Source organism: Gobius niger, assembly GCF_951799975.1.
Source record: "Gobius niger genome assembly, chromosome: 10".
Lineage (NCBI taxonomy): Eukaryota > Metazoa > Chordata > Actinopteri > Gobiiformes > Gobiidae > Gobius > Gobius niger.
In genome coordinates, this window is record NC_136861.1 from 17047574 (window position 1) to 17061779 (window position 14206).

The 14206-nt window shown below is 45.8% G+C and overlaps 1 protein-coding gene across 13 annotated transcripts in view; it reads right to left on the reverse strand.

The window, feature by feature from the left end:
• srcin1a (SRC kinase signaling inhibitor 1a) overlaps positions 1 to 14206 on the reverse strand; it is a 160135-nt gene that overhangs the window by 29040 nt on the left and 116889 nt on the right. For 7 of the 13 annotated variants that reach the window (XM_079564359.1, XM_079564358.1, XM_079564349.1 and 4 more), the window contains 7 exons: positions 13272 to 13283; positions 11987 to 12282; positions 8064 to 8857; positions 6762 to 6863; positions 6285 to 6412; positions 937 to 957; positions 151 to 311 (listed from right to left, as the gene is read on the reverse strand). In XM_079564359.1, coding sequence (XP_079420485.1) covers positions 151 to 311; positions 937 to 957; positions 6285 to 6412; positions 6762 to 6863; positions 8064 to 8857; positions 11987 to 12282; positions 13272 to 13283 — 1514 coding nt within the window. The remainder of the gene's footprint in view (positions 1 to 150; positions 312 to 936; positions 958 to 6284; positions 6413 to 6761; positions 6864 to 8063; positions 8858 to 11986; positions 12283 to 13271; positions 13284 to 14206) is intronic. The other 6 variants (XM_079564360.1, XM_079564353.1, XM_079564361.1 and 3 more) reach the window with 6 other exon arrangements.

A 14206-nucleotide genomic window follows, 5' to 3' on the forward strand; every position in this document is an offset into this window, starting at 1 on the left:
GGGGCTTCTAAGTGTCCTTTTTTCAGTGTTCCTATTGTAAGTGGGGGGTTGTTCTATTCTTCAAAATAACACTAAAAGACGATGTCATTATTACTCAAGTTTATAATTCAATAATTGTCCCACAACCACTTTGTGCCTGCTGCATCATACCTGCATTTTGCGCAGCTGGGAGAGCTGTTTGCGCAGGTCGGTGGCGTTTTGCTGCAGCCCATGGAGGTGCAGCTTCATCTGCAGTCGCCCGACGCTGTTCACATGGAGCGTGTTTGTTGGGGGAGGCGGCATCAGAGCCAACGGTGCCGAGGGCGTGTGGGCTGGCAATCACAAAGCAGTACATTTAAGTGTTATTAAGGAAGAAGTAAGCACTGACTGTCATTTTGAGCAGTGTGGTCCGGTCATATTTGCAAATAAACAGCAATGTGCTCATAAAGTGGTCCGCTAAGTAAAAACACTGCGTAGAAGCAAAACGTGGCCATACTCACAAAAACTCTTACAGCCCACTGGAGGACTCTCATGCTATTAGTAAACCATAGAAAAGTCCTATTAGTTTATTTAGTAGTGACACATAAGGGAGAAATCCATGCTCTTATCTCCGCAAAGGGCTTTGTGAGTATGGCCTGACTCCCAGTAAGTTTAAGACACACTTACCTGGCTTCTACACAAACATTTATATAAAAAAAGAAGAAAAAAAAAAACACAAAATCGGGGGCTCTTAGCAACAAAACCACCCTCGGACTTGACTTGCAGAATTACCAAATTGAATAAAGTGAAGAAGAAATTGTTTAAAAAAGGGGGGGTTTGCTCTGCAGGAAGAAGACAGTAGGATAGACAAGACCAGATGCCAGCCAAATCACACACCCAGAGAAAAGGGCAGACGCCATGGGAGAGGCCTGAGGGGAGAAAATTAAATAGGTGATAGGACGAGAAAAGGGCAAGTACCTTTTCGCTTATGACGTCCAGCTGGAATATAAAAAAAGATTAGCCAGTTACCAGGGAACTAGTGATGAACCATAATAGATGGTAAAATCAGCACAAGGAGAGACAGTCCACGAATGAAGTAAACTTGACTTCAGATGCTTCAAGGTATAATCTTAAGATCTATTTTTGATATTGACATTGAGCCACTTTTGTTTTGTCCTTAAGAATATTGTAAAAGCGGACATTAGTGAAAAAAGGCCTTTGTGCTCTCTGCATCTAATTATTTTTTATCATTTGTGAGATTGCAGGCTGGTTGCTGTTGTTTGCATCACTGTGACAGTATTCCTGGGAAGTGAATCCTGGATCTTCTCACTGTGAGGCAAGAGCACTAACTTCTAAGCGCTTTCTTTCCAACATTAATGAGCAGATTAAACGCGCCAGTTTTGCACTCAAGATTAAACATAGTGAAGGCTGTATTACTTAAATAGGCATTCCACAATGACCTGACAACGAGTCGACCTAGTGAAGCCGAAAGGCGTTGGCGTCCCGCTGTTGATAATCTTCTCCATCAGAGGGCCTCGGATTTCCATCCATCCATCCATTTTCTTCCGCTTTATCCGGGGCCGGGTCGCGGGGGCAGCAGTCTCAGCAGAGATGCCCAAACTTCCCGATCCACACACACCTCCTCCAGCTGTTCTGGGGGGACCCCGAGGCGACACCAGGCCAGCTCGGAGACATAGTCCCACCACCGTGTCCTGGGCCTTCCACGAGGCCTTGTCCCACTAGGACATGCCTGGAACACCTCCCGCGGGAGGCGACCAGGAGGCATCCGAAACAGATGCCCGAGCCACCTCAGCTGGCTCCTTTCGACGTGAAGGAGCAGCGACTCTACTCCGAGCTCCTCCCGGGTAACTGAGCTCCTCACCCGATCTCGGAGGGTGCGCCCAGCCACCCTGCGAAGGAAACTCATTTCGGCCGCTTGTATTCGCGATCTTGTCCTTTCGGTCATTACCCAGATCTCATGACCATAGGTGAGGGTGGGAACGTAGATCGATCGGTAAACCGAGAGCTTTGCCCTCCGACTCAGCTCCCTCTTCACCACGACAGACCGATACAGCGACCGCATCACTGCTGACGCCGCACCGATCCGTCTATCGATCTCACGCTCCTTCCGTCCCTCACTCGTGAACAAGATCCCGAGATACTTGAACTCCTCCACTTGAGGCAAGGACTCCCCACCGACCTGAAGAGGGGGAAGCCACCTTTTTCCGGTGGAGAACCATGGCCTCGGATTTGGAGGTGCTGATCCTCATCCCGGCCGCTACACACTCGGCTGCAAACCGCCCCAGTGCGTGCTGGAGGTCCTGGTTCGTTGAAGCCATCAGAACAACATCGTCCGCAAACAGCAGAGATGAGACTCTGAGGCTCCCAAACCGGACACCCTCCGGCCCCTGGCTGCGCCTAGAAATTCTGTCCATAAAAGTAATGAACAGAACCGGTGACAAAGGGCAGCCCTGGCGGAGACCAACACGCACCGGGAACAGGTCTGACTTACTGCCGGCAATGCGAACCAAGCTCCTGCTGCGGTCATACAGGGAACGGACAGCCCTTAGCAGAGGGCCCCGGACCCCATACTCCCGGAGCACCCCCCACAGGGCACCACGAGGGACGCGGTCGAACGCTTTCTCCAGATCCACAAAACACATGTGGACTGGTTGGGCGAACTCCCACGAACCCTCGAGTACCCGATGAAGGGTATAGAGTTGGTCCAGTGTGCCACGACCAGGACGAAAACCGCATTGTTCCTCCTGGATCCGAGGTTCAACTATCGGCCGGATCCTCCTCTCCAGCACCCCGGAATAGACCTTACCGGGGAGGCTAAGGAGGGTGATTCCTCTGTAATTGGAACACACCCTCCGATCCCCCTTTTTAAAGAGAGGGACCACCACCCCGGTCTGCCAATCCAGAGGCACTGTCCCCGACCGCCACGCGATGTTGCAGAGACGTGTCAGCCAAGACAGTCCTACAACATCCAGAGACTTAAGGTACTCAGGGCGAATCTCATCCACCCCCGGAGCCTTGCCACCAAGGAGCTTTCTCACCACCTTGGTGACTTCAGCCCCGGTGATGGGCGAGCCCACCTCCGAGTCCCCAGCCTCTGCTTCCTCATTGGAAGACGTGACGACGGGATTGAGGAGGTCCTCGAAGTACTCCTTCCACCGCCCGACGACATCCCCAGTCGAGGTCAGCAGCCCCCCACCCGCACTGTAAACAGTGTTGGTGAAGCACTGCTTCCCCCTCCTGAGGCGCCGGATGGTTTGCCAGAATCTCTTCGAGGCCGACCGATAGTCTTCCTCCATGGCCTCCCCGAACTCCTCCCAGACCCGAGTTTTTGCCTCTGCGACCGCACGAGCCGCAGCACGCTTGGCCTGCCGGTACCTCTCAGCTGCCTCAGGAGTCCCACATGCCAACAAGGCCAGGTAGGACTCCTTCTTCAGCTTGACGGCATCCCTTACTTCCGGGCACCACCACCGGGTTCTGGGATTTCCGCCGCGACAGGCACCAGAGACCTTACGGCCACAACTACGAGCAGCCGCATCGACAATGGAGGAGGAGAACAGAGTCCACTCTGACTCCATGTCCCCCGCCTCCCCCGGAATCTGGGTGAAGCTCTTCCGGAGGTGGGAGCTGAAGACCCCACTGACAGAGGGATCCACCAGACGTTCCCAGCAGACCCTCACAACACGTTTGGGCCTGCCAGGTCTGACCGGCTTCCTCCCCTGCCAGCGGATCCAGCTCACCACCAGGTGGTGATCGGTTGACAGCTCAGCCCCTCTCTTCACCCGAGTGTCCGAGACACGCGGCCGGAGGTCAGACGACACAACTACAAAGTCGATCATCGACCTCCTGCCTAGGGTGTCCTGGTGCCACGTGCACTTATGGACACCCTTGTGCTCGAACATGGTGTTCGTTATGGACAAACCGTGACTAGCACAGAAGTCCAATAACAGAACACCACTCGGGTTCAGATCGGGGAGGCCGTTCTTCCCAATCACCCCCTCCCAGGTCTCACTGTCGTTACCCACATGGGCGTTGAAGTCCCCCAGCAGAACAATGGAGTCCCCAGTCGGAGCACTATCTAGTACCCCTCCCAGGGACTCCAAGAAGGCCGGGTACTCTGCACCGATGTTGGGCCCGTAGGCCGAAACAACGGTGAGAGACCTGTCCCCGACCCGAAGGCGTAGGGACGCGACCCTCTCGTCCACCGGGGTGAACTCCAACACGTGGCGGCTGAGCTGGGGGGATATGAGCAAACCCACCCCAGCCCGCCGCCTCTCCCCGCGGGCAACTCCAGAAAAATGGAGAGTCCAGCCTCTCTCCAGGAGTTGAGATCCGGAACCCAAGCTGTGCGTGGAGGTGAGCCCGACTATATCTAGTCGGTATCTCTCCACCTCCCGCACAAGCTCAGGCTCCTTCCCCCCCAGCGAGGTGACGTTCCATGTCCCGAACGCCAGAAGCTGTGCATGCGGACCAGGTCGTCGAGGCACCTGCCTCTGACTGCCACCCAGTCCTCTCCGCACCCGACCCCTACGGATCCCTCTGCGGGTGGTGGGTCCACAGGAGGGCGGGCCCACGTCGTCCCTTCGGGCTGGGCCCGGCCGGGCCCCGTGGGCAGAGACCCGGCCACCAGACGCTCGCGTTCGGGCCCCAACCCCAGGTCTGGCTCCAGGGTGGGGCCCCGGCTGCGCCATGCCGGGCGACGTCACGGTCCTTGTATATTGTACGTCCATGGGGGTCTTCTGAACTGCTCTTCGTCTGACCCGTCACCTCGGACCTGTTTGCCATGGGAGACCCTACCAGGGGCATAAAGCCCCAGACAACATAGCTCCTCGGATCATTCGGGCCTCGGATTTGTGCCACTTTAAAGATTTTATACATTATTTATCAAGGCAAGCTTTCAAGACATTTTAGATTTGTCAGGAAAGTCTTTTATTACTGTATTACTGATTTGAATAGTTAGACGGTGTGTTTAATCCAACCTAATACTGTGGCTGATAGATTCCATGGTGTTATATTGAGCGAATAATCTCCGGTGAGTCAAGAAACTGCTGGAAAAAAAACCCGGTGAGAGTGCGCTGCGGCTGTCAGAGTAATTATCAAACGGCACAAAATAACTATTCAGAGTCGAGGGCTGGCGGGTTGCCTAGTAACCTGCTCCCAACAGAGAAAAAGTCCCGAGTGAAACGTCAATAAAACTAACACGGTTGGTTTAAAAGGGGCAGAATCGACGAGAGTTTGAGTTTCAGAAGCCGTATGAAGTGTGCATTAGCTATTTACTACAATGTCCTCAGTGTTGTCTGTTAGCTGCGGTTCACCAGGCTCAAGCTAATGCTGCCTTAGATCTGATGGTGGCACTTTTCCACAAAGCTGGTGCCGGTGCTGGTTCCAGTTTCAGAACCGGGTGGTTCGTTGTCCACTGTAAAAATGCTGGCTCTTGGTTCAAAAAACTGGTGCCGGTCGGGGACCAGTTAAAACCTGGACCATGAAACGAGTACCAATGATGTCAGTGGATGTAACCATTTTCCCGTCAATTTTTCCATATTTCTCCCACATTTTCCTATGTGTTATTCCGAAATTTTCAAAAAAAAAAAAAAACTTTTTTTTTTTTCACATTTATTTCATTTTTCTTGCCCAATTTTGTCCCAAATTTACCCACATCTTTCCATTTGTTTTTCTCAATTTCTTTTTTTTTTTCATTTTTTTTTCTTTTACATTTTATGACCAACAACATCAAAACTTGACTATAAGGCTTTTATATTTTTTTTCCGTACCTGCTTTCGATACTTTGATTTTTTTCGATACCAGTAGTATCTAAGTCTTTTTTTTCGATACCATACTAGTACTGCTTAACGAGCCCTAACAGTGATCGACAATTTGATCCCAGCTCTTACCAGTGCCAGCGTGTGCTTGAGCAAGACACTAAACCAGCCTCGACCCTGTGTGTGTTTTGCACAGGTGTTTGGAAGCCCAGTATAGGTGGAAAAGCACCTACAAAGTAAGATCATATAATACATAACAAACTTACCTGTTTCCTTCTACAATATAGTACTCCGATGTTTGTGTATGTATGCAACCTGATATGAAATCATTACTGCATCATTGTAACAGTTTTGTAGACCTTGCGCACCATTAAACCACAACTACTGGACCACAACTGCAACTTTGTTATTTGCAGCTATGACCCTAAATTACAAAGACCAAGAGCAGTAAAACGAACAAATCATCCGTAAACAGAGGTTATCCGGTGCCTCTACATTAAAAGCCGCATTATCTGAACAACAGCAGCCCCGTTACGCGTCTGTACTCACTTCCTGTAGCCGAGCCGTCGCTGTTGGTTTCAGTCTTCTCGCTGGAAGAGAAAGGTAATGTCCGTGAGAAGTCCGTCCCTTGGTCGGGAGGGCAGCCCGCCATCATGCAGAGACGCAGCAGGCCGCACCTGAGGATCAGTGGGCACAGGGCGAGGGAATTACAGTGCTAACGCTAACAGCACTTATAAATATCAGCTTGTATTGAAGGGTGTGCTCTTAACTGTAGTGTCAAGCAGTGCGATAATAGAATTAAGTGTAAATAAGTTGGCAATTGAATTAAAGAAGATACTTGTCAGTGTCTACATCAATAGAGGTGTGTTGTTCTTGTCCAAGCGCAAAGTAACAAGCCTCTCCACTGCAATAGAGGTGATTATGGTCCTGATAAAAGCCTGCTGGTGCGTCTGTCAATAATGTGAGAGCGAGTGAGAGTGTATCGGTGTGTTTTAGAGGCGCTTGACACAAATGAAGAGTTCTTACGTGCTGTCGCTGTCTGGAGCTCTGGTCAGCACACTCTGTACCAGGCCGGTCAAACTGGCGATCTGCTTCTCCATGGCCTCCATCCGCTCCAAACGATGGTCCCTGCAAATGGGAATAAAAAGATAAAGTCTAAAATACGCACATGAGGTAATTCCTTTGACCGTGCACATATATTGTACAGTATTGAATTAGCAATTAACAAAAGGTTAGGTCCTCATCTAAATCCATTCTTTGATCTTAGATACCTTTTGATTAGAGATACAGCTTTTTTGCAACCAATACTGATACTGGGTTTTGAGTATCTGCCAATACTCGATATTTACCAATACCACGTTCTTAAAAGTGGCTTTCTCTAAGTGAAACATTTAATTGACTCTTTTCTCCATTTTAAGATCAACAACGTCATATTTTATTGTCATGATATTTCTTTTAGCACGATATGACCTGACAGGCTTTAGGTTACATTAACATAAACAACTCACATGAAGTGATCTGATCATTACAAATATGTTCGATCAGTTATTTCTTAAACTAAAATACAAACACTTGGCTCCAGCAGTGGTTATTTTATTTTATTAGGCTACTTTAAGTATTTCTATGCTAGTTTCTGTCCCAGCCTTGATTAGTTAGCATGCTAGCTTTAGCATACTGATGCTAACCGTGGTGATCAAAGTTTGCGGAGGTAGAAACTTCTCTAGGTTCTTAGCTTTCCAATGATATACAGCATGCTGTTGTTATTATAGCCGATACCCGATATCGGCTCCGATATCGGATACCAGTATCAGATCGGTGCATCCCTACTTTTGATAAGCTCAATCCTTATTTCCTATTGTTTCTTTCCTTTTGTGTTGTTTGTTTAACTGTGTATATTACTTCAATGTTATCTCTATTAATACTATCACCCTAGTATGACATCATTATAAACACAGAACCTGTAGCAAGTTCAGGTTGTAAAGCGTAGGATGTGAAATAACAATCTTCTGGAGGCTAAAAATAACCCGACACAAGGACGTTGTAGCTTATAACAGGGCAAGGATTTTAAGAGTGTAATTTCATGTCAGATTGAAGACTGAAATTGAACAAAGACTAAATTAACATCAACTTAAGGTCTTACTTTTTCATTTTACTTTTGTTTTGACTGTGTGAATGTAAAAAGCAGATAAAATACCACAGTTGTATTGCAATATTTGGTTTCTTTAAAAGGAATGTATATATATATATTGAATCAATGTATATCCCAATAACAATACTTTGATCGTATATTATACAGCCTAGTCTTGAAAGTAACACGGCCAGGCTTACCTGCTGGTGTCGGAGTCCTGCCCCGTCAGTGACGTGAACCCTGGAGTGGCCCGTCCGCTCTCCCCTGGTCCCGCTGTCAAACACAAAGGCTCTGAACCGGAGCTGGGCCTGGATTTGGGACTATCCACAAACACAGAGGAGGACGAGTCTTTGCGGAAAGTCTGTCGGACTGGTGACGCCCGCGGTGTGCTGGAGTACGAGTCCCTGTCCCGCATGTCGGGGATCTTTTGAGGGGATGAGGGCGGCATACGAAATCCCATACCCAATGTAGCTGAGGAGTAAGTATCGTAGATTGAACTTCCAGGTTTGTATAGGGGATCATCGAGGTCGCCTTGAAGAGCGGCGGCTGAGTAGGTGCTGAGGGAGCGCACGGAGCCGCGACGGTACAGGCCAGTGGTGACCGGAAAGTTAAAGGGGTCTCCGAGAGCAGCTAGCGACTGAGTAGAGGCAATGCTAAGTCGGCCCTCGTTCATCAAACTGTAGGGATCCGCGTATAGACTTTCGTTCTTCATCAGCGCCATGTTCTTTGCCGAAACCTCTTCATCCGGTTTGACGTCGCGGCGCTCCAGGATGGCACTGGGAGAAGGGGTGAGGCCCGTGTTGGCCCCGTGTCCCGGTGACGCGTGATGGGGGTGTCGGGGTTGCTCGTGCTGGGAGCCGGCGAAGGACGGAGGGCGCCCACCGCTGTAGGAGAGGCGGGAGCGCGAGGGGGAGCCAGACGCTGAGCCCGAGGAGGGCAGAGTGTTGAGGCGGCGCGTCGGAGAGGAGTCCCGCGAGGAGTAGACCATCTCTCTCTGAAATGAACAGTATGGGATAAAGGTTACCAGGACCAGGTTACACACAGAGTGATGAATGAATAGCTAGATGCTATCTGGAGAGAGAAATTGCTATGATTGATGATTGGTAGTGCGTGCCATAATAAACCAGTGAGAGAGAGAGATTTTAAAATGTAAACCACAAAAGATATTATTCATATAAAACATTTGAATTTACCAATAGTGACCCGGCAGTGAACGGAGTTGTTCCATAGCTCTTTTCTCTACTTTTTATATTGTTTTAGTCTATGAACAATGTTTGCTAATATCCCCTTGAATGGCAGATTTTATGGCAAAATTTAATTTACATTAAATCCCAAACTCATATATATTTGTACGTATTTAGTCCTAGAATATGTTACTGATCCACAATGTGCCTTTCCTAATTCCATAGCTTAAAGCAGAACTAAGTAACTCATGCCCCTAGAGGCGTCGTAGCATGTTGCGGTTTTTTACTCATTCATTGTCTGTGAGAGTCAATACTACGCTGACAGAAAAGACAAAGGGAGAGAGGGATATTGTACATCCAATTACACAAAGGAGATCATTTTTTTCACTCAAACTTGGCTGTAGATACTGTTTAAGTGGCGCTAGCCCACAGTTAGCTTTGTCCGTTAGCCTGTTAGCTTCTTCTTTGTGATTCCATAAGTGTGTATTGGTGACTCCGACCCATAGGCAGGAAAGCTGCAATTGTGGTTTTCTGGCCAGAGACACCAGGGGGAGATGAAAGACCCCCCAATCATCCCATCAACACTTGTATTACCCCCAGAGGGACTACAAAAAGGATTTATTAGGGCAAACAAGTTATCTAGTTCTTCCTCTTCTAAATCAACCCTAAATATTGTCATAATTACGAGCACTGTTTTAATGTTATATTATATCACATGCAATTTCACTAGATTTATTTTTTGTATCAAATTCTTTGATAACTTCTTCAATTAACAACTCACATTGAAATTTATAATAGTGCAATTATTAGTATTATTAGTAATTAATTAGTGCAATGTGAGTGAAAAAAAGAATGAATTGAAACACACACTTTTTTCTTCATCCTAGAGCAAAAGAGAGAGAGGTTGGCAATTGTTAATTATGATGACTAATTCATTTGTAAAGCGCTCAATTTCATTTTACTATTGTGAAAAATTTAAAGTGTTAATGTGCAAATGCCTGTTTCATGCATTTGATTTTAACCCCGGTCTGTGTTAAAACAGCACAAGAATTTATCATGTACCAAGATGCACTGAATCTCAAGTGTGTTTAATACCATATTTAAAGCAGTGAAAGTGCATGTGCGTAAGTATGTGTTGGGCATTTACATTTGTCCTATTTTCTGTTTTATAAATAGAGGCATTACACTGTCTCACATTACACAGGGACATTATGTACCTACTCGGGTATACCTGTTGAGTCCTTGCATTGTTAACAGTAGATGAATTCTCACTATGTGGATAATCCAGATGGTTAAGTAGAGTTTTGTACATAATAATTATAAAAAAGGTCCCCCTGAGGCTTCTTTGAACTCCACTGGAGCAGAAATAGCTTTTGGATGTTAAAATACGCTTTTTTTTTCACAGAGGAACAACGTTCTCTGGTGTCTGCACAGCAACAGATGGCCTACTTGAAGATAAGAAAACACATTTCCAGAAGGAATACCTGTAAAATTACTAACCCACATACACTCCAGCGGCTTGTGAAAGTTACCATAGAAATATGCAAACACTAAAGCTTTTCCTGAGCGCCTCTTTGTGCCTGTCGGGGAATTACAGCAGCTCTCACCGACAGCACAGACCTGATCAAACGCCATTGTGAGGCTACAATAACCTTATATGACCCTTTCGACAGGTTGTGAGTTCTATGATAGAGTCTTTACACCGTCATCATGCACAATTCAGGTTTTGCTTTATAATACTTCAGTGTCAATACTTTATGTATCAAAATGATGAAATGATGTTAAGAAAAGACAGTAAAGAGTGAGACACTGGGCCTGTCAGGATTTCAAATTCACCTGGAGTGCCCTCTGTAGGCAGTAGTGGGAATGACATGCTAAACTGAACTGCTCAGGACAGATTCAGTGGAGGATTATGTGCTTTAATAATAATGGAGATGCACCAATCTAGCTTTTTTGCTACGATACTGGGTTTTGAGTGGTTTTCTCTGAGTGAAAAATTGAATTGACTCTTTTCTCCATTTTAAGATCAGATTTTATTGTCATGATGTTACGGATCAATTATCAATTATATCTATTGATAAACTCTTGGATAAACATTTAATAAGGATAACTGGACTTTTCAACACTAAATATCTTTTGGTATATGACAGGCTTACGGTTACATAATAATAATATAAACAACTAACATGAAGTGATCTGATCATTACAGATATGTTAGATCAGTTATTTCTTAAACTTAAATAAAAAAAACGCTTGCCTTCAGCAGTAGTTATTTTATCTAATTAGGCGACGTTAAGTATTTCTATTTTAGCTTCTTTCCAGCCTTGATTAGTTTTCGTTAGCATGCTAGCTTGAGCATACTGATGCTAGCCCCAGCATTTTGTGGCGATCAAAAATGCGTTTGTGGAGGTTGAAACTAACTCCTGGTTCTTAGCTTTCCAACAATATGCAGAATGCCCATATTCAGTTAGCTTTAGGTGGTAAAAGGTATTTTAATATCAGTTCAGTATCGGACATTGTAGCCGATACCGTAGCCCTTGCGTGACGTGTAGTTCGGTCATAGCCGTGCAGCTCCAATGCTAACAGTCCGGCCCTTATTAGTACGAGATTTCTAAAATGTTTCTTACGAAAACCATCCTGGTCCCTGTAATTGCGCCTTACCCAGAGTTATCACAGGAGGAATATGTAGCTGTAGAATGATCCCAAAAATTAAGTTAAGTTGTTTTAACATGTCTAAAGTGCAATGCATTCCAATTGGGGACTAGCGGCTAAATGGAGGTACTACAGAAATGGCGGCCCCTAGTTGTCACAAACAGAGCAGCCAGAGGCCATTGATTAAAACCCAGGAAATATGGACCGAAGCACTTCTGCAGTGGAACAGCAAACAGGATTTCTAAAAACTGAATGAATGAAGATTTTGACCTAACCCTTGGTCTCACCCTGAGGTCTCCATTGGCCAGGTGCGCCGCGGCGGGGTAAGAGGCGTAGATGGGTTCTTTGCGGTAAATCTTAATGATGCTTCGGTCCTGGATGTCCCGCACGTCCTCCAGCTCGTAGAAAACGTTGCGTGCCTCGTCCTTGATCAGGATGGCCGTGTTGGGTGACTTCAGCATGCCTGCCGTGAGCTTCTGGGGGAACATGTGCACGATGAGCGCGTGGAGGGTGTCCATGCTGGTCAGCTCGTGGGTGATGTGCACACGCCTGGTCTCGTCTCCATACTGAAGGAACAGCACTCCTGAGAGGTTGGGGCAAGAAAAATAGGGTGGGACGTAAATTGAAGGCAAGGACGTCGGTGAGTTGCTGTGGTGTGAACAGTGCTGTGCAAAAGTTTCAGGCTATGGGCAAAAACAGGGTAAACGAGCCACTTGGCCAGTTAAGTTTGGACCCGCTATCCCCCCTAAAAATATACTGTATATATGAACATGGTACATCTATTCTCGGCTCGATTACCGGTATGTACCATGTTTTTGTATAGTATGGAGTATAAAGCTTCTGGTAACCTTTCGAAAAGAGTAGCTATAGTGGTCAGTGAGAAAAGACGTTAATATCAAGCCCTGAAAACCACACGTAAAAAGAGAATTACAAGAAGTATCTAAACTTCAAGCCATGAAATGCACTGGTTCTAGGTTGTATTTGTGAAAATGGGTTAGGATTGTCATTGTAAAGCATTTCAAGTGAATTGAATTGAGATATCTGCCTAAAACTTTTGCATAGCACTGAAACACCCAACAACACTTAATACGGAATATAAGTTCATAGAAATACGGTGACTGTCTCAATGTGTCGTTGAGAAGGTTTTCAACATTGTCAACTGCAGTGCACTGCTCAAGTGACTATTCAAACTCTGGTAATCGAGCTGATTTTAAAACACCTCTCATGAAGGAAGGAGTAAGATCTGACTAAGCCCCACCTTGTCATTGTTTACGCTGAGCCAGTTTCACTCAATAACCTCACCATTGTTCTGAACCAAGAGGTAATCGTTGTTTAAATCTCATCCGCGTTACCAAGCCCCTGTTGTTTGCAGAATAAGGAAGACAAAAAACTCCAGAGGACGATTTTGAAAACCTTCACAACCACAGATACCTCCTGGAACGACTGACCAACACGAGTATGTCTCATTATGTGTAAAAAAGTAACACAGATACGGGGAGCCAGGAATAGGGGAAAACAAAGTAACAAGTTCCATGCTTTCGTTGTGCGTTGTTTAGAAAGCACCTGACTAACCTGAAAATTCATCTTCATACACCGAAGGACACACAAATAATGACAAAGAAAGCAAAGAAAGACCAGTGATTACAGATCAGAAAAGTGTTACAGCACAAGTGCGAGGGAAATAGAAGAACACAAAATATATTAGTCCATTAGTACAGAGGCCATGGCAGACAGGATGTACTTCCTTTAAAATCACCTCAATAAGTCACTGTCACTTATGTTTATAGCCTCCCTTGCTCTGCGCTTGATGTAGAGGCGCACCACAAGATTTATGGCTAATTCCACTTTGACGGAGAAATCATTGAACACATTGCCTAAAAATGGTTTGTCATTAAAGTCTACTTACTGTACTCCCACTAGGTAATTAACATAAACAATTTTGGCAACGTTTATTTTAAGGTGTGCTTTATATTAAAGGGAGTTTAAAAATGTTAAAATTAAGTATTTTCCTCCCCCTACATGTTTCAACAATGTCCTAAGGTGTAGAATGAGCCCAGACACATTCACCACAACTGCCTCAAAATCCTGCACTGTCACTCAAAGGTGTTAATTCGGGTCCGAATTGCTGTCACAAGCTTAATATAGAAGGTGCAGTTACACGTATGACCTGAGGTGGAGGTAGTGAATATAAAATGGCTAACTTGCATCTAACCCCTTTAAGGTATTAATAAGCATTAGAAATGAATAATCCATGAATAATATGCTTGTAAAGTATTAATAAGATGCTTATTATACTTTTATCTGTTCACATGCTTGTAGGCCATTAATAATATGCTAATAAATATATAAACAGGCTGAGCATTATATTGTTATTAACTACCATGCTAATAGGCCTACCCTAACCCTAAAAGGATGACTAAGTAATACTTATGCTTATTAAAGGAATAGGCCACCGTTTTTACATAACAAAATATGTTCTTACCTCACTTTAGACGTGTTAATATATC